Here is a 22,503-nt window from a genome sequence, read left to right on the forward strand (position 1 = left end):
TACACCTCCTTGTCGTACATCACGGCCAAAGAGCAAGTTATATTATAAGTAGATACCTATTATAGACAAGCGGCTCGGCCAGGTTAGGACACTTTCATATTATTATCTGTGTTTGCATCATCTCCATTATCATATATCCATCTTCCTCTAATAAAACTCGTACATGGGATCTTATAATTTAATGTATGCGATTGTTCTAGACAGATGACACGTTTTTTCCTCTTACTTACGTTTTAATCAAACCCATTATATCGTCGAAATTATTGAATTTTAATAAAACTACCACATATGTTATAATAATATATTCATGTTATTATTATCTGAACACGACGCGTCGTATTACGTCGTTGGGTAACCTATATACCGCTGCACAGTATAATGTGTGTGTATTGGAATAGATATTATTTACTAAGCCGGGATTATATTATATTTATTCAGGATTAACGAGATCAAATTCGTAGTGTATATCTATAATATCGAAATCATTTGAAATATTTTTAATAATAAGCCATAACGCGTATTTTGATGTAAAGTTTTATTTTTCAAAATGGACTTATTAACTATAAAAATATTCACTTGTCCGGGTATACCAATGTATATATAATATAATTCTTTAATTTATATTTAAATTATATTTTTGATCGCATTTTTAAATTTTTATCGCGTTTATATGCAGACCAAATTCCATTCGCTTTTTAAATTATATCTTAACTAATTTTTCAATACATCTTAATGATGAATATAATTTTTGCTCGATTTTTATAAATTTTCGAGAAATATACATAATGTTATTTTCACTTGTATTTTTAAGTTTTCAATTATGTCTATATTGTGATATCGTATAATTATACTTAATTAATATAGAAATGTTAATAGTGTTTTTTAAATGATACTCATGTTGCATTTTTAATTCAATAATTGATTAATTGAATATAGTGTATCTGTATAAATTATGTAATAAAATAAATTATTATTGAATATATTTTATCTAAAAAATATTATACATCTGCGTGCGCATTTTTGCTTCCTACGTAATGTGTAATTTAACTTCAGAAGTTATTTCAGTTATTATTTATTTCATTTAATTTTAATTACAAGACATCCATAAAAATGCATTATGATATAATTATTAGTTGTTCGGCGTTATAACCACCCACGCCACCCTATTTCTTCACCATTTCACTAATGCGTAGGCAATTGTTTATTTCGAATTCAGTATCTGCTGTTATAATAACAATATATTATAGTATAGTGATTTAATCGACTTATATATTATGTTTTTATTTTAATAACTTGTGATGTACTTAATTTAAAGACGTTTATGATTAATAAAGTATAAATTATGTTATTTGATAGACCTTTTTTAGTGATGACTAAAGTAATATTCAGTTTTATACTTACCAAATAAGAATACAAATTAAATTTAACTAAAAAATCAGAAAACCTATTTAACTAAATAATTTAGTGTTTTGAACTGAAGTATTAAGTATGTCAAAAAAAAGTCTGTATATATATTATATATATATATATATATACGTATACACATTACATTATTGCATATATAGTATATAAGTAGTTTGAATAATTCACTTAAAATTATTTTTTGATTTATATTTGTAGTTTTTTTCCAGTTTATACATATAAGTGTGTAGAGTAAATAGTTATATAAATATTGTAAAATAATGCAAAATATAAAATTGTTTAAGTACTGTAATTTCATTAAATGGAAAATACAACTTTTTTAATTACTCATACTTTATGGGACATATTAAAAACTATTATAGAGGTACTTCAAATTTAGCTAGTTAAAATTTATCGGTTTTTAAAGAATTAATAATTTTCAATTTAAACTTTTATCTCAATCCTACGATAATCGGAATTTAAAAGTTATGTGATGTTGGTTGAGTTCTTTTTATAATTTTAATCTCTCGGAGAAGTGCTTCAACTGCACGAGCACTACGAATAAAATATTTTAAGAGCAGGCATATTAATTATTATTAACATTCTGGTAAAATAAAAATTTCATGTTTATTTGTATTTAATATAATAAATAACAATAATAAAGTCTAAAATTCTGAATATTATAATATAAACTTAAATTATATATATATATATTTTAATTAAAAATTGATTATCCTATAAAAAAAAAAAAAAAAACAATATTATTAGGTGTATTTAACACATAATATATTATCATGTGTTATTCATAAACTGATATTTATTTATTATTATTCTTTTGGCATTAATAAAAATTTGTTTTTCAGGCGTTATCCACTGTTGAGAATCACGCTACAGACGTATAATAATATATACGCGCGTCATTCATTGTAACGTACAATATGACTATGAATGTCGGAGACGTTCAATACTGTCCGACATAACATGGACGAACAGGTAAGACGTTTATTTTTGGTTCACTGTTTTTATAACTGCAGTAGAAATATTCCTATCCCTATATAGACTTCCCCGGGGGACTTGTATTAATCTTATACTGGAGGACATCTATTAATTCCATCGCTGGTTTTTTTTCTTCGTTGTATACGTGCGTCCTTCTCAACCCTTCTCTCCGCGCGTCACCTGTAAATTTAGACGACACCATACCAATCCTTTCACCATATGTCTCCTTAATGCGGGTGCATATACGCTCGCACATTAATATTTACCACTATAAAAACCAGTTAAAGGCACCGAGCGGAATTCGACCCCAAACGCACAACAGTTGGCATGGATTTCGGATTTAAACGGCGGAAGCAATGTTTTATTTTCGTATACGCGCGAGTACGTAATGGCCAGGGGAAAACAAATTAAGGAAAAAACAGTTTTGGTTTTTTATACCCAAAACAACGCCCTCTTCCCCTTGTTCTTCACCACTCGGTAGTTGCTTCCTAACCAAAGTTGTGAAAAAAAGTAAATAAAAACTCGTTTCGTTTATACTAACTAGTAGGTATAGTATAACGTATAAAAAATACATATGTATATATTGCTTATTATATACTAATGATGATGGTATATACTGCTATTATACCCTTTTCGTTCATTCATAATCCCGTGTTGACAGATTCCGTTACCCACAAAATAATTACGATACGACTTAACATGCGCGTGTGTTGTTTGCCACAGTCGTTGGATAACATATTTTTAAGTTTTAACGCGATAACCGATTATATATACTTAAAAACTGTTTAAGACTGTTTGAGTGTTAAATTAAATTAAAGTAATTGTGTAGATGATATAATATAATTAATAATATAATATGTTGAAACATGAAATAATATGTTTATAGAACTATAATGTATATAAGTAAGTCTTATTAATTTTACATCCACTTAAAATATAGAAGTGAAAAAAACATAAAACTTTTGTACTTGATATTATTTAAGTCTAATGGTCATTATTCACTTTCATTATGTTATATATAGTTTACGAGATAGATGTACTCCAAGATTAAACTCTTAAGTAATTTTTTATACATACGATGTACATTGATGCGGAGTAATAAACTAGCGTGTAATATAAGTAGAAAAATATCAATGAAAGTACACTATGAAATTATTCATATTCTTTTTATCCATGCCAAATATTCCCTAGTCGTCTTTATAGCTTACAGTTATTTCTGTCACAGAGGTCAATCTACATTACTGCCAAAACAAAAAGACGCAATACGCAGTCCCTTTAACAATAAATTGTTATTATAATTTTTTTGAAGCGATGTGTGGTATATGGTAATATATATATATAAATGTACATTTGTTTCAAGATGAATATAAAGATTATTTTAGTTACAATTTATACATTTTAATTACATAATTTATAATTCGCAAGTATTTAAGTATAATATATTCATTATTAAGTGCATTATGCATTTGTGTTGTTCGTGCACAGCATCACCATAGAATTTAAATTTATTTTGCCTTTTCAGTAAGTAAAATGAATTGACATGAAGATACTGTCATTTGTCATTTGAGCTCAAATCAATGGAGATATATTTTATTAAAATCTAAAGTAATTGATACATTATTCACTTTTTCGACAAGTCAGTTTCGTTTTTACGTATTTTAAATAATATCATACATTTTAATTTGAACGTTCCGATAAAACACTTGATACATTTACAAATAATTTAAAACCTAACTTTTTAATTTCGTTTATCTATTAATATGATATAGTTTATATCAATATTGAACACGTTGCTTTTTTTTTGCAGAATGTCATAATTCAATCTATTAGGTGGTTTTCGTATCATATTATCTCTCCCGTCTCATAGATAGACATTTTTAATCTCAGATTCACAATATGATAAATATTAAATATTTAGGTTTACCGTTAAGCTACGCATCTTGCTTTGTCAATATAATTTGGCTTTGCAAGAGCAATTTATTGTAGTTCGTACCTCCGAGTTTTAAACTTCGTAACCATCCGCGCCGAGAAAAGCGTCGAAGACGAAAACGACAAAATGATTAATGATTTATACATCGTTCACTTTTCACGTCTAAACCCTTTTCTCTATGGTTCGTTATTTGTTATACGTATATTCTGCGAGTTTGAGTTGTTAACTGATCGTAATTGACAAGCGGATGTTCGTTAAAGATCGGTGAGGTATCTTCTACAGTACAAAAACGATAAAAGGTTTTCTTTTCTCTTTTTCCCTCTTTGTAGTTAGGTGGTTAGTACTACTGAAAACCTATGTTGCACTAAACAAAAAAAATAATGTATATATACAATTTGTTTTCCGTGGGTTTTTTTTTTATCAGCGTAATTTTAAATCGCGTAATAACTGTAGCATCCACCGCGTCGTAGAATAAAAGTTTCAGACGGAAAATGACTACAGTGCGAACATACGTGTGTCGAATTCGACCCTTTTTTTAGACCCCTCTTCGTCTGGCGACGAAACTTTTGCCCTTCGGGTGACAATTACGTTTGAATTATCATTCCCTCGGCGCGGCCAGTGCATCTTACGTTACAATAATGGCCGTATACCCGGGAATTCAGTTACCAATTATATCTATTACGATTGTCATTCGTTCGTCCCCGTGGCGTACAAAAATACGAGTTCAATAGCTTGTTAAACAATTCAGCTAAGGGGATCGAATAATAATTTTTTTTTCGAAAAGACTCAATTTTGCGTTTCTAACGTACCACTGAAACAATATAAAATAGGTTTTTTATGTCCGTGTCGCAAAATATGTATATACTGAACATAAATTTCTTTTCGTACTGTTTCATCACTAGTGCGTAGACACAATGATTATTGCGATATATTGTGCTTGCTGCAGAGCAGAGCTCTGTTATTATTACAATATTTTCGTACACACTGTACACAGGTATGTGGTGCTGTAGAGTAGTGCAGACGACTGTCGAGTTGTACTGATGTAAATATATATATATATATATATATATATGCATATTATAGGTAATCATACAATGTGCTCCCAACATTTTAGAGAGTGAACCACTTTAGCAATGAAAAAATCTATGCCCCGGGTGTTTAAATCATATCATCATAATACCACTACTTTTATTTTATATTACATATTTATACTCTATTGATCGAGAAACTGGTTGGTGACTCTGTAGTCAGTACATCAACAGCATGTTCCCGTTGCCTACACCTAAATCTAATGCTGTCACGTACAAATATAACAAACATTATTGAGGCGTTCAAACTGTGTTGTACAGATTTAGCATGGTAGTATCTAACATAGTTCGAAAATCTATCACTTCGCAATATATATAAGCAATTTCACTCGTCAATTGTTATTTTTTGTTTTACCTTTTCTGGTATGATGTATATTAAATATTAATGTGGGTCGAAACGCAAATAATATGAATTGTATAGTATATGCATGGCGTTGATATATCAGACTCAACAATTAAAGCAGTCATCAATTTTTAATACGCATAGATAGATTCACTGCTGACCATAATATATAATATTACATAGTTTGTATTATTTGTATGTATAGATTTAGGTATACCTACACGTTATATTATATAATATACATTATACATCCTCGACGGTTTCGATCGTTATTAATAAAATGGCTTTCTCTTCTATATATAAGTGTATGGTGGCGTACAATGCATAATGAATATTTTTTGCGGCGTCGCTTCGAGATGGGTCCAACCATTCATCTTGATCAACTCGTTTTGTTCCCCGGATTTCTCGGAAGCACGTCGAATTCCGAACATTTAACGCTTCCAGTGTGTGAATGTGTATGTGTACGTGCGTGCCAGTCTATGAGTGTGTGTGTTGTATAGCATTATACAGAAGTCTCCTCAAAACTTTTCCTCTTCTTAACCTTATTATTGTTGTTCACTGCTATACGTACAATATTGTAAAAATATGAAGAAGCCGCCATAATTTTACTCGTTTTTAAGCAAAACTTCTTCTTCTTCCAAAAACAGCCTTCTCATGTAATTAAAAGAGTTTGCATGTGTAAAGAAAAATTACTGAATCGGGAACAACTGACAAGACCCTACATTAGTACTTAAGAACTTTTCGTTTGGAGAACTATGTATTATAATATATATTGGTGTTGCAGAGAAATGTTGACATTCAGCAAAAACTTTTAATAACATATATTTAAATAAGAAAACAAATTCGAATAATTGCCGAAGATAGAAAGGGGTGGCTTTTCAATATTTTAATACCTTCTATAATATTTTATCTATTGTGCTTAATTAATTCTATTGAAACTAGAACTATAAAAGAAATTAATTTCAACAATTAATAGTTAATATAGCATTTTTAAATAGCAAAAAAAGTGATTATGTTTTTAAATTGTAGTGAATTCATTTAACAAAATTATTTTTGTAATTTTCTAGAAAACAATAACTAATATATTACATATTGTTAAGTAACAATACTCATCAACTCTTTTTCTGATAACTCTTTGGAAATAATATAAAGAAAATAAGCCTCTGTAGTATATTTCCTCATCAATTTTATCCTACAATAAGACTGGCTTTTTGCGCCAAAACTTTTTTATTTCTACGATAAAGCAAGGTTTATCGAGTGTGCGGGACTAACCGGAAACGAAATAATAATATCTGTAGACTGTTGTAGCGTTTTTTATATTAAACAGTCTACACAGAGTACATAATATTATATGTACCACCGCTGTTGTACGATGGAAAATAGATATGTTCGGTATCTGCGAAAATCGATATCTACCAGGAAACGGGCGACCGACAATAGTGATTGGATGGAAACGGTCCGGAATTGCGGTCATGAAATTTGTATTAGTTTTATAACGCTCGCACGCGGACTTCGTACGAGCGTAAAAAAAAAAACAAGAAGAGAAAAATAGAAAACACTACCAATACACACAGCTCATGGTGGCAATGATCATATTTATATGGTTATTTAAAGGTTTTCTTCTTTTCAAGGGCCGAATCCCTGTGGGACGATAAATTCAAGCAGGCCGAGCCAACAGGCTACCACCGTATTTCTACTATTTTTCAATTTTTTTTCTACTCTCTCTTGCTGTTTTTTTTACGTGCGTCTGTCTCTTCGTTGCCCTTTATATTTTAAAGATATAGTTGTATAGTAATACGGCGTGTTCGGCTCTTGCCGTTGTTTATGGTCTATACAATCTATCGGCTCTAAATCGTGGTTACCTCGTGCGAGTTTTCTTTATTTATTATTTTTTTCTTTTTTTCTCTCTTTATATAAGTGTCCATAAAATTTTACACCGGCCAATATAGTTTTACGATGATTTTACATTATCAAAGTTACAAGCCAAGTTTATGTAAAGAACGCGACTTGTACGTAAATTGCCTTACAACCGAACCAATGAATCATGACGTAAAACCGGCAGTGCTGCTGCCTGTTATACTACTTTATGTTTATAATACATGTATAGATACGTATACACGTCCAAGTTTCTATATAGTATATACGTATATATATCTATTATACATGCTTTCTATTCAGTACCGTATAATAAATAAACGGCTGCATTAAAATATAGTGAATAAAGTTCAATTATGTGAACCATACAAAACCTTTTGAGTGAAAACAAAATAAAAATAAAAATAGAGATTTTGAGCTTGATATTTTAGAGTAATATGAAAATACGTCATAATTATAAAATAATAATTTGTATCTTGTATTTAACAATTAACATTGGGTATAGTATAAATAATATCAATTTATTTATAAAATATACATACTTAAAAAAACTATTTCAATATCACCTGAACCAGTGGCGTATTTAATTTAATTTTATGGTGGTATTAAATTGACGAGCATTATACACTAGTCAAGTACAATATTTATATATACATTTATTGATCTGTGCACATGCAATAAAACCAATCTGCTTAATCTATTTTGCCTCAATGTGGATCTAAGCCATGTTTTTAATCTACATAAAATAAATGAGAAATTTTTAAAATTACAATAGCTGAAGTTTATAAACAACATTAAATGCTAACTATTTATACTAAACATAGGCGTAACTAGTCCTATAAGTTAGGGGGATAGATTCCTAAAAATGTTTTATAACAACTTTTTTCTAATTAAATTATTAATTATTGTTTCTATTGGTGTTCACAACTGACTTGAATGGTTCTCAACGTATAATCTTAATGTTATAATAATTACAACATTTTTCAAAAAATTGAAAATAATTTTGGGGAGCATATATTATCCTTATATACAATTCAATATATTTACACTACGGACTATATAAGTATAATAAGATACAGAACGAAATGTAATCTGATATTTTGTTTTGTCGACTGTATAACTCAATTGTGAGACTATCGTTCCGACTGAGAAGAATTGTAAATTAAATCAAAAACTTGTCGAATAGAAAGTTCTCAATCAAAGTTTATTATAAATCAGTTATGTACCATGTATGTTTGCAGTAAAAACTTTTTTGAAACCAGTAAAAATTAAGCTAAATTCAGTTTCAAAATAAATATTGAGATTTTTTATAAAGTTGTAAAATACTTTGAAAAATAACACAATATAATATTATATATTTCATTTTTCCATCATCTAGTCATAAATTTTTAGCATTCAGTGTTGTTTTTAAATTTCAACCCAATAGTGGAAGAAAAATTTCTATTCACGTGTTAATGGGTCTATCCTATGATGATTACTTATTTAATAATAATTATACAAATACGATTACTCTTTGAAAATTGTCTTTTAATTATGTAATGTTTGACAACACTTGTTAATAGTCGGTTGAATTTTTGCGCGTGAATTTTTATTTTATTTATTAATATAATTTTTATTTTTACTACAAAACCTTCATCGAGCACTATAGTATACGATCGAAAAATCGTAAGTATACAATATACATGCGTAGGTATACAATAAAATATTATAATATTGTATTCACACGTATAAAATTGCGTAAACGAGGAGAGAACGATGAATATATTGAGAGAGTGAGAGAGAATGAAAAGATCCGTCGTCGTCGTCGTCGTAACGAATCATTAACTTAATTCTCCGTGGAAACTATATGTTATTATTATTATTATTTTTTATTTAAAAACTTAATCCGATCGAGTGGCGACGTGGGACACGCCGCACACACAAGAGGAGCTTTAGATAGCAGACGCGTTCCGCGGGTAGCGGTGTACGCATAGTAGTGGGATATAAGTATTCAATCAAAATTCTCGGCGGGAGAGTAAAACGCTCTCGCGCGTTTCAATAATGAAAAGGGTCAAAAGAAAATTGGTATTGCCAGTGGCGCGATGAAAAGGGGACAACTCTCCGCCGCCGCCGCCCTAGCATTGTCGTCAGTGGCGGCGGCGGTAGCGGTGATCCATCTTGGTGCCCGATATATAATTATTGCCTCCGCTATTTCATCACAACGCCGTTCCTTTTGTGCTCGTTTACCGCCGCGCTCGAATATAATGTGCCACCGCCGCAGCTTTTCGGTTATAGTGTCTTCCATCAAACAAGTGTCAACGCCTCTTGCCACCTCAGTGACAGCTATATGTATATATATATATATATATATATACATTATATTATATTATATTATAGTACGTAGCTCTTGTTCGGCGCAACTATATATACATTCTGATTCGACTCGGCTCCTTTATTCCTAAAGAACGAAAAAAAAAACTCGCACGAGTAGGTATATTATATATAATAATATTTGGTAGTTCTAATTGGTTTTTAAAAAGGGTGATTTTTCCCACCCTCTACCACTCAGTTTGGTAGATATACATATACCTACTATATTCGCCTAAGTATGGTTTTTTTTTTTTTACACTGCACTACTCCCATAATACACAGACTGCAGCAGTATCTATTTACACAATAAAAATATATTTAGGCGTGTTTACAGAGAATTTCTACACACTAATTAAAATCCGATACACACGTCGTAAAGGATCTATCGTTATCTGTCAGTTTTGTGTATTGGTCGCCCGTGGGTACTGCGTATAGTAAAATCAGGCGATTAACCGCATAAAGGCAAACAAGTATATACGCAGTGTACAGTACACACCTAGATGTGCCATATTACACAAATATTAGGTAGGCATAAATGTGCTCATAAAACATAATATCGTAAGAAACGCAAATAATCGTATATGCAGGAAATGTAACTCGGGTATGTAGAGATGAAGGGGAGGGGGGCGACAAAGACGAACGGGCAATTGAAAAATGAATAACGTTTTTAATATATTATGCATAATGCTGCAAAATCTCCGTGCAATAGGTAATTTATATTATGGTTCATTCGCGTTATATAGGCGTTTCGGCGTAGACAGACATATGACACGACACGCCACCGCGACCACCACGTCGTAGACAAAGTATTAGACATCTCCGGTGCATGAACAGCACATGGAATTTTACAAGTTTAATATCATATAAAGGTCGTTTAGAATGTAGGTAGGTATACTGTCGATACGCAGCGGAGACCTGTCGACGACCGACGTGGCGGTGGAAGTTAAAAACAGTCCATCGTGAGGAAGTATACAAGACGTATATTATATACATACGTATACAAGTTTAATATTCTAAATAAATAGGTATGTGTGTGCAGTGTACTATTTGTACATGGGTATGAATAATTCAACGCGACCGAGTGTCGTTGCAAGCCAAACGAAAAGGAAGAACGTTGTTCGATAGTAATAATATGTCTTACAACTAACTGGTTTGATATTTAAAAAAAAAAAAAAAAAAACTATGACAAAAGGGGCTTTGACGTGCAGTGTGTGTCGCAATAAGGGACGCGCTTGGTGACGTAGACAACGACTACAGTGGATAACTGCCCGCCGTCACCGCAACAATATAGCGGTGGTGGTATGGTTCGGCGGTACATCTGTTGTTGTACCCGCGTCATACTTTCTATGCGTCCTATAGACACAATATGGCGGTGGCCAGTATACTATTTTGACGTTAATAATGCTATTATTATTATATTATTGTTGTTATTTTTATGTGCTGTACGACTCGACGTATACTTACGCAAATACTTTTTCGTCCCCATTCTAGTTTAAATGATTGCGAATAATAATGTTTACAACAAAAGAACCGTAGTCGTCGATCCCCGCCAACGGCATTTAAAGGTGTGTTGCTTCATATCGCCTTATATTTCCTTAGCTACTGAATATATACGTTTCGAAACGTATTTTTTCTTTTCAATTACAACTGCCTCCGAGAGAATTACAAGTGTGCAATAATTAAACAATTATTCTGTATAGCATATACATTATATGTTTTCGGGTTTAGTACACGGAAATGGGGTGATTCGTATTAGGAACAACATTGTACGACACGATACACTACATTGTCAGTTTCGTTAAAATGACAAAATATATCAATAATATACTATTATCTAATCGAACGAGATTCTTTACAGATTTACGTGCCTCATATATCGATCTATATAAAAGCCATCTGACGATTCGAGTTAGCTTAAACTAGCTTTCGATTTCGATATTATCATACGCGTTTCATCCGTGTGATCAGTGATACTAAAATGTAAAAACGTCAGAGATAATTAATCGCTGACAGATCGAATATTATGATGCAATAAAACGAAATCAGTATAATTTTCGTTGCCTTACGTGTTGGTTTTATGATCCATTGATTTATATCGTATTTATTATTCCACCGTTGACTAAAACAAATAGTTTGTATAAACATTATATTTTTTTTTTCATATGCACATAAACTTAACGTTGCAAAATTTATTTCTCCATAATCTTTGTTTGTTGTCGCGCGTGTTCATGTCACTGTGTGCATATACAATATTCATTCTATTGCATCTCACGAACCTCTGAGTCCAGGCTTGGGCATTTATGCCAGTGTTTGACTTGAAAAAGAAATAATTATAGAAGTACTCTAATGACAAATAAAATTATTTCATTTCTAACTAATTAATAAATCTAATTTAACCTAACATGTCGGGAACTTCGCATTCAAATCCCATCATAGCACCCTAAGATAATTATCATAAAATAAAATATATATCATAACTTATTATGATAACTTAAAAAGTTTCAATCGAAAGCGTGTATAGGGGTAGTAGAATTTAATAATAAAATATATTATATACGCATAGAAATATTTATAATTTTTTATTATTTTTATATAAAATATACATATTATATTGTCTAAGGTTACAAAAACCAATCCTAAATAATTGTATTCATTACAAAAAACTTTTGAGGAATATAAGCTGATACTCCAAGAAAATATTATGTTGAAAATTTAAACAAAATTGTACTAATTAATATTTAACATTGTAAACAAATATATTTAATTCTATAAACGTGAGGGTGGTCGTGTACCCCGATCAGATCAACAAACACAACACTTAAAATAAAAAAAGTCATTAACCTAACGCATATCCTCCCTTTATTCGTTGGTCATCTCTCCATTTATAGTCGTCAGTTGAGCTTGACCTAATTAACAATGTTTGCTTAAAATATGCCATTTGTTTATGATTCAGTTTTATACTAGTATTATACTTAAATAATTTTTGAAAATTTAGTCAAAGTACTTACTAAGTACACTACATTTTTCTTCTACCCATGCCAAATACTATTTATAGCATTGTAATTATAAATCATAGGATCGAAGAGCTACGTCGTATTCCTTTTATAAAGAATCGTGAGTTCAAATTTATAAGACTCAAGTTATTCAAGTTTTATTTTTTTTTATATTATCATAGATGACTGATAAACAATAAACTGAAAATGAATTTGTTTTACTATTTATTTTAACACGTCATGTGTAATATAGGAAAAGACTGTGTAATAGAAATATTTAAGCTTTGAATAATTTTTATAAACATTTAATGTATTACTCATATCGTATATATTCGTAGGATGAAAAATTTAAATAAACCAAAACGTCGGTTATATGAAAATATAATATAGGAACCTATATGTTGTATAGAATTGAGAAAATAACATTCAATATTTTAAATGGAATAATTATGCATTTTTAGACAAATACTGTTTATGAATTGAGACTTCAATAAAAATGAATGTTCGGTCTTTACTAAATCATATGAAAAATATGGTTGGTACTTATTTTATCTGATTATGCGACATTGTCGTGTTTCTTTATTCATAGATCGGCCGCGTATTTATCAATATTATTAAACACGCGTACAAGAAAGTTACATAAAATCGAATGTCATAATATAAGCTTTTATGTAGTACTTAAACACGAACAACTATAGGAATGTGGGTAGATGAATATTTAAATTGCAAAACGTTGCTGTAAAGCCAATAAAAGAAAACTAGTTATATTATGCGAGCACGCTGCACCATCGGCGGTCAATGTTTTGTTATTTTCCCACATACCCACTATACATCACACGTGCACGTCATGCACACGCGTATTATTTTAAATTCAACAACATATTTTATAATCACCGAAACAACATACTCGATACCGTTAAAATGTACGTTGTCGAAATATCTTTTCTGTATAAATGTATTATAATATATTATATTATAAATGTCAATCGATATGGGTTAAAAAATTATGTCAAACACACTACGTTCGTCACACGTACCGCATATTATATCAGTCGTATTATATTCGTTGTGGTGATGGCGAAATAAATTGGAGCAGAAGCCGAAATGCCAATCAAAATTCTCAAGGTACTCGCAAAATTGCGTCAAATCTACTGAAACACACAACTTTTGATAAATATTTTATGAAACTTTAAAAGAAAAAAATTGCCACTATATTATAGTAACTGAAAATACAAATAATAATAACTGTACAAAAATATTTTCTGATATTGGTAATGCGGAATTTGATATAATATAAACGTTTAGAATTCAATTACTCGGTGACGAATTATTTTTGACTAAAATTGTGTTGAATCAGCAGCAGACTGTTTTCTGAGTTTTTTGTATAATAATTACGTTTTATATACACTATTTGCGTGTTTCGTTGTCATAAACATTATTATAAAGTTAGCGATATATCATCCCTTTTCTTCTCCATCATGATTCGCCGATGCGTAGTAAGCGTGAAACAAAAACCCGAGACATGAACCTAATAGTATTATAATAGTTACATTATAATCTATTACTAAAATTTAATTTGCTTAATTTACCGTGCACGTGACGTAATACATAATAATATATAGGTATGTACTATACTAGCAACGGGTGAATTACGAACAATATAATATATTTATATGATGTAAGTACATCGTATATATATATATATAAACGATGAGGTGTTTTTTTTTGATTCGGTAATTTTTCTGTTTTTTTTTCTGCTCTACATGTACGCGGACAACAGCGACCCGGCGAACCGGAAAAAAATACGACCGCCTAGAAGAATAATAACTCGGGCGTAGGGTGAGGGGGTTGAGGTCTATACAAACCACACACACACACACACACACACACACACTCATAGATATCAAACGATATAAACAACCTCAGCCTCGGAGCTCGCGTATATAAACATATTAAAAGCGCATTTAACGTTCATTAATCAGAGCCGGTCTTGTTATCTCTGTAGCAACGGCGAGCGCGTGCTGCAAGTCATCGTATGTACAAAGTAGCACACCCGCGAGAAAAAAAGAAACGACGCTGCGCGCACGCCACTACCCCGCTATATATTATTATACCCCGTATTAGGCGTATATAATGGTATATATTGGTATACGTTCATCGCTTTGGCACGCCACTACGATACGCGCTGCTTATCAGTAGCGACGGTTAATTACTGAAGAAGGGGCTCAGAGGAGACCCAAGTCACAATAACACGCCCGTCGTGACATGCCGCCGCCGGACACACATCAATCACTATAATATGTATGTATACGATATTATTATATCCTAGTCGACAGGCACAAAGCTCCTTTTTCTTGGACCTAAGTTCCCCGCTCTATCGTAGGTATAATGATGATTGTTTAAGCTCTACTCCTATGATATTAAGGAGAGGATCCAATACTCAAATGTACACAAATGATGTATATAATTATACTATCGGTGTAGTATGAATCATTAAACTTGTAATAAAATAGTTTCGATATTATTATATATTATCTAATACCTAAATTTAGTATACTCTATAATGATGGATTTCTAAATCAAATGTTAAGTCTCATTTAATAAACAATTTCAAAACGGATCACTGCAGTAGCTCAACTAAGGTTCCCTAAAAAATCTCTATTGTTGTATACAAAGGCGCTCTTGTATGAAAATCAAGAAAAAAACTCTGTCGACGTTTTTTCAATAGACGGCCGTAAAATACACTAACGTATAAACGATTATAACATCGAATTGTATGTCTATTAATTGTCTTACTTCTCTTTGAATCAATAGTGATTCAACCGATTTTTAATACGCCAGTATTGAGTGGAATTGAGATGATGAATGTGATTTTTCATCGTCACAATAACAAGGCTAAAGAAAACACTCCACGGTGGCTGTATGTACGCATATGGTAACAGTAGTGAACGACTTAAAAATTCCAAAATGAAATGAACTCGCGGATAATTTGCCATCGACGTAGTCGTCGAGCACAAACGCGAAACTGTAATGTAATTTAAAAGGAAATAGGAGGCCGTTCGAGCGGGACTAATGCGACGAACAACGTATATATATATAATGTATAAAGCAAGAAAAAAAACACATCTCAATGTGTTTCCATCGCTCGAACCACCCACGTCTGCGGAAAATAAATAAAAATGCTTGTTGTGTATTGGGTAAAGGTTTTTTTTTTGTTAATTCTACGAGAGAAAATAAATAACATTGCATTTTCGGCACTATGTAGTTTTATTTTTTAGCAAATGACAAATATATTAGTTTGCGCCACACACAATATGGCTCTACACACAGCGACCCAATATTGTTATTATAACATATTGTATTCTTATTTTGTGTTACAATTATAATGGTGCAACGTGGTGTTAAAGAACATTCGTATAATTTAGTTAGACCCGTTCAGCATTGGATTTTGGCTAAGATGAGTGAAGAGAGAGAGAAAACTGACTCGTCACGAAAAACAACACCGAAACACAATAAATATGTCAAGCGATGAGACCGGATATAGCGTTATCTCGGCGAGCGCGTAAAAATGACTTCATCCATCATTGCTGCAGGTCCCTGTTCGAGATAATTAAACCTCGTGTAACAACGGAAAAGTTGTTTCTAAAAAGTCACACTCGCCGTTTTAAATGTTATGATTGATGACAACAAATATTATTATCACCTACGTGAACACCGCACGATGGCGGCGTCTCAGTCACCACAGCTATATTAACTGTATATATATTAAATATATTATAAATAAATATGGGAGGGGACCCGGGGCTAAGTCGTTATGTATTATTTTATGATAAAGTAGTTGTATAAGCTTTTTACAGTATATAGTAATAGTAGGAATGTATTTATAATTATTTATATAACGGATATAGTAAAATAATACGGTGTAAATACTGTAATAATACGTTTTATTTTATTTATTATTTTTAGAAATTTATTGTAGTAATCAAACCATTCGATCGTATATACTGTATAGCAATATATTTACAGTACAAGATATAATATTAATATACTATACATGCTTAAATATATATATCTATTATAGGACACGTATTTTATTTGTTATAATGTTTTGCGGCGATGTACAATTTGAAAAACGTGTCTGAACGAGCTATTTAGGGTAACGTTGTTAGAAAAAACGAAAATCGAAATGAGAAAAAGAGAAAAAAGCCGTTCAAAAATTTTACGATCCATCATTCTGTTTATTCTTCTGGCTGCCGATTTTTCAGCGTTTTTCTCTCTGAATATATATGTACATATCCACCACCGTCTCTCATTATTGCCCCGACCCTTGCGCGCATATATATATATATATATATGTGTGTGTGTGTGTATAGAATGATTTAAGTTTTGCGTGAAAAGTTTGAAGTATACACGTCGTATAGTCGTCGTATACCCACTGTAAAAGTTTTGCGTCGAACGATGGGGATTTGACGTAACCGGCGTTAAGTGTCTGGGTATGGATTTCGCATTAATCACCCCCCTTTAGGCGCGTCTCACTACCCGGCCCGCGTAATGACAGTGCGTCGAACACTTATATTATATAGATATACAGTTTATATGTATTATTGCTGCAAAAACGGTGGCGACGTCGGTGAATATATATATATATGCATTACGCTTTATCTTGTCCCCATTCTACCACCTCTACTATAGTCACTATATATATATCTGGGCATATCACCTATTTCTCGACGATGACTATGGTAAAAAATATATATTGCATTGTACGAACAGGGATCATCATCAACTTACCCCCTCCTTTTTCTAAAAACTCGACCTATACATTACGCATACCAAGCATACTCTTTGCAGATCTATACATAATAATATAAAAGGCGTAAATACGTAAAGTACATTTATATATACACGCTGTAAGATCACTCGATCGACAAAGTATTGACATACCTAGCGTGTATACAAATAACGATAATACTACTACTACTACTAATAATAATTGTAATAGTGGGCCCTAGGAAAAATAACGCGTGAATAATAATTATACTCATATAGATAATGGGTAACCGTAAAATAGAATAGATATAATAACGAAAAGAAGAGGATATAGCGACGTGTGTGTTTTTCAGTGTGCAGTATGTACACATAAATAATTATAAATGACAAATCGTTCACGGGCCGTTTAGACAAAGCTGGTTACACGGTAGACAAATCAAAGCGGTTGACGCTGCAGAACTGTACGCATATTTCATATCGAGGAGGAAGAGTCCCAGGGGAGGTCCTAAGTAGCTTACATAAATCAAAATCCTGCTGCTACGAAAGAGAAAAGGGTTCAGGCAACTACTAAATGTATATAGGCTCGAGTATAAAATATTATAATAAAGCAACGGCAAAATGTCATACATCGCGCGCGCAGTGTGCTGTAGTTACATGTAGGCATCTATTTAAATATCACAGCGCCTATATATTGTGTAATAATTCTTTTTTTTTTATTTTTTCATCCATCCATATGATCCATATGTGCCTTGCAGCGAGACAAACGTCTCATAAAATAATATATTAGACAACTGCAGCAGTGCCGCCATCCCGTCACACATGCACATCCTACGGATGTCAAAAATTGTGTGTATATAGATAGTTAAGAAAGATAGTTTTTCTTCTTCCGCAGAGTAAGTCACCTACGTGAGAATGTCCTTTGTGTCCCGGATACTACAATAAGACCCTTTTGATTTTCATACAAACTTTTCTCAATATCAAATATTATGTAATTTATACCTACCATATAATATTGTTATAATAATTACTGCATTAGAATGATATTAAATCGGGTGTGGGGGGAAAGACCTAGTCCTCCACTAAAATTCTGAGGATGTTCCTCCTCCCATGATGTATTTAATTTTGTTTGTCTCGCTGTACAAACAATATATATATATATATTATAATATTATAATATTATTATTTTTAACAATAATATAACGATAAGTTCCCACAAAAGTGGTCTAGGTGAAATTAATATAGAATTTGAATATACTTAGTATTACGATCCATTATTGTGTCGTTACATAATGGCGTTTGAATATGGATATTAAAAAATGTAAGTACCTATATAATACATAATATCTGTACATTAAAGTGGCATGGGATATTAAAGTATATGCTAGTCTCGGAAAAGACGTAGGTACCTACCGACTACTGACACACGCATCGAGTGAAAATAAAACCCCTTCTTCATCCCATATTGCATTTGATATTTTTCGCGGACGTATTATCGAAACGCATTGCACAAGCGACCGTCGCCCGCTGAGAACGTATACTCATACATGTGTGCATAATAGTTGGCGACTTTATATTATACTATACGGCATTGTCGGATAATATTATATTATGTTATATTATACAGATTGTATATTACACGTGTATGCGATAGTACCTACAACGGCAACGGCGATTGCTATACGTCAAAGCAATATACGTAATAATCTGCTGGCTATGGATATATATATATATATATACAGAGAGCGAGAAGAGAGTCAATTTCACAGACTTCTCGAGGATTAGAGTTAACACACACAAAGAGATGTTGTGCGTATTTCATATATAATATGTATGTAATACGTGTACACTGTATATAACTGGTGTCGTTGCCGCAAAGCCGTCCTCAGAGAGTGTCAATACGACAACGGCGCACTGCTCCATATCAACTTGTGTGTGTGTGTGTGATTGTGCGTGTGTATATATTGGTAATAATGACGACGGGCCCATATTGAAAGATTACGTTGCTGTTCGGTGAAAGCACGCCGCCGAGTCGTCACATATTTAATACGTATATATAGTCCCTTCGCGAGCGCGCCCCTCATACCATCAGTGGCTGTGGCGGTACGGTTGCGCGGGGTTGAGCTTAGACTTTTACACAAAAGCCTCCGAGGCATTACGCGCGAAGTCTCCTCCACCCGGCAACCGGCCCTGGTGTGTTATTAACACTTCCTCAATGCCACGCCAACGATTACTTTAAAAAAAAAAAAAAGAAAAAGAAAAAAAAGAAAAGCTTTCCCGCATTATACTTTCTTTTTTTCTTATTTTCAACACCCTCGAGTTGGCTAAGGTTTATAATATCATCGCTTGTATGCCATATTTCTGTACCACAGATAATGATATAATGCTGCGCTGTTGCGGTCAACAGTACCTACAATATAACGTACCAGTATTATTATGTTTCGGTGTCCGACGTAACGTTTAGACCGAGAACCGAATATTCATACCTGTTCATCTCAATCGATTTGATCGTATTCAGGTGATACGGACTGTACCTGTTGTACGTGTTACGTAGTCTATCTAATTGGCTACGGACCTATTTTCTACGACGCCACGTCGGTCATAATTATTATCTGTTTCAAGACACATTCGAACCAATAACACAGGTCTACAAAGATTTTACTGTTTAAAATTTAATAACTGATTTATATGTATTTTTTGACACTGATTTCAAAAATATTACAATTTTTTGTCTATCACCTAAAGTTCTAAAGTTATCCCGTTATTACCAATTAACATTATGCACAAATAGCCTACGAACAGTTAATTTTTTATTATATGTTATCGTTACGATATTAATACATAGTTACAATGGACAACCATATCTTAATCCATACATTTTATCATAATGAATAAAGATATAGTGGTTTTTATATTAGGTACTATAGGTTTATCTGTATATTCGACTATATGGGATCGTCAATTAGGAAAAAACTGATAACATAAGCTCGGAGGTAAATGTGTTTACCTATTATAACTTTATTTTTATTATTTAGTGTCACAGTTTCAATAGTAATTATATATTATTGTCAGTGTTCTATTAGAAATATTTTATTAAATATAATATAATAAAATATATTATAAACATGGAAAAAAGACGCTGCGTTAATAGTCCAGACATTTTTTGTTTTATTTGTGGTGAGTTTATGGTGAAGAAACAAATTTAAAACATCAATCCTTTCGTGAAAAATGCATATTATGCATTAATTAAATTAATTATGCATAAATTTCCGTGTTACATTTGTGAGTGGGATAGTCGAGCGCGTGACAAACATTGGACTCAAAGACAGTGGCCTTTAAGAAATAATCTTATTGTAGGAGATAAAAATATATTACGAAATAATTTAGTCGACCCCAAAAATATTTTATTACCACCGTTACACATAAAACTGGGTCTAATGAAACAATTTGTAAAAGCATTAGATAAAAATAAAAATTGTTTTCAATATTTATGCAAAAAATTTCCACAACTTTCCGAAGCTAAGCTCAAAGAGGGTATTTTTGTAGGCCCACAAATAAGAAAATTATGCAAAGACAATGCATTTTTAAATTCAATGACAACTATTGAAAAAAATGCTTGGATTTCATTTAAGGAAGTAATTAACAATTTTTTTGGAAATATTAAAAGTGAAAATTACGAAACCATAGTAAATTCTATGTTAGAAAACTATCGTATCTTGGGCTGTAACATGAGTATCAAAATGCATTTTCTATATTCACATTTGGACAAATTCCCGGAAAATTTGGGAGACGTTAGCGAGGAACAAGGCGAAAGATTTCACCAGGATATAAAAGAAATGGAGAGACGCTATCAAGGGCGTTGGAGAGTTACCATGATGGCTGACTATTGTTGGATGTTGCAACGTAAAACTCACCATGTATATAAAAGAAAATCGACTAAACGAAGTTTTTTTTCAAAGAGGCAAAGATATTCTTCAAATACGAAGTAATATTAATGTAAAAATTGTATTAGTTGTTTAAAATAGTTATGTAAATAGGTAATCTTTATTATTTTCAATTAAAATTTTTTTTGTTAATATGCTATATTTCATTCGTAAATTGTAAAAAACTGTGACGTGGTATGACCAAATAGTTAATATATTTAAATTTGGTGTACATATTTTAAATAAAACCAGTGATTAGAAACAGGACAGCTTTTGAAAATATTTTTTTTGTAGACCTGTGTAATTTTCCGTGTGATGTCAATCAAGTTCATATTATATAGTTACGCATCTAATATTATAACATGTGAATACTCGAAATACATTATATATCATTACACGTATCCTTCTAAGAATTTCGGGGGGCATTGTTAAAATAGCAATAATTAGTCGATTACTACTTGTGCGGCTATACGCGCCGACGGCAGTGATTTAATTAAAAATTATCACAATAATACATTAATGATTGGCACATTTATTATCTGTGCCGAAGATTTTTTAACTATCTGACTTTCAGTAGACTATACATTGTAATTTACAGTTCTTCTCTAATAGCCATCACACCGCCGCTTAATGATATTTTATTTTTCGCTCAAATAGATTCATAATGTATACAGTATACATTATGTGAGCGATAATGTGCATATTATAATACGTCTTATTTGTTATTATACACATTTCACTATTAATGTTGTTTGTGAGGGCGAATGTAAGTTCCTACACGAGAGTAGCAGGTAAAAAAAATACACACGTTAGTTCCTACACGGCGGAAAAAGGTACG

General features: G+C 31.8%; 2 protein-coding genes across 4 annotated transcripts in view; both read left to right on the forward strand.

Moving 5' to 3' along the window:
• The window catches only part of LOC112596926 (GATA zinc finger domain-containing protein 10-like), a 152,944-nt gene that overhangs the window by 56,142 nt on the left and 74,299 nt on the right, over positions 1-22,503 (forward strand). For 2 of the 3 annotated variants that reach the window (XM_025342799.1, XM_025342800.1), the window contains exon 2: positions 2,265-2,394. The gene's annotated coding sequence lies outside the window, so the exon portion shown is untranslated. Of the gene's footprint in view, positions 1-2,264; positions 2,395-22,503 lie in introns of those variants that run through there. The other variant, XM_025342802.1, reaches the window with a different exon arrangement.
• Positions 20,874-21,771, forward strand: LOC112596927. The gene has a single exon (XM_025342803.1). It carries the CDS (start codon positions 21,000-21,002, stop codon positions 21,729-21,731), a length of 732 nt encoding a protein of 243 aa, XP_025198588.1. The 5' UTR covers positions 20,874-20,999; the 3' UTR covers positions 21,732-21,771.

This window comes from Melanaphis sacchari, unplaced genomic scaffold (assembly GCF_002803265.2).
Source record: "Melanaphis sacchari strain LSU unplaced genomic scaffold, SCAv2.0 Contig36_pilon_pilon, whole genome shotgun sequence".
In the NCBI taxonomy this organism is placed as follows: Eukaryota; Metazoa; Arthropoda; class Insecta; order Hemiptera; family Aphididae; genus Melanaphis; species Melanaphis sacchari.

Excerpts from the sequence above, each read along its gene's own strand:
- LOC112596927 (XM_025342803.1), top strand. The coding sequence starts at position 21,000 with ATGCATAAATTTCCGTGTTACATTTGTGAGTGGGATAGTCGAGCGCGT.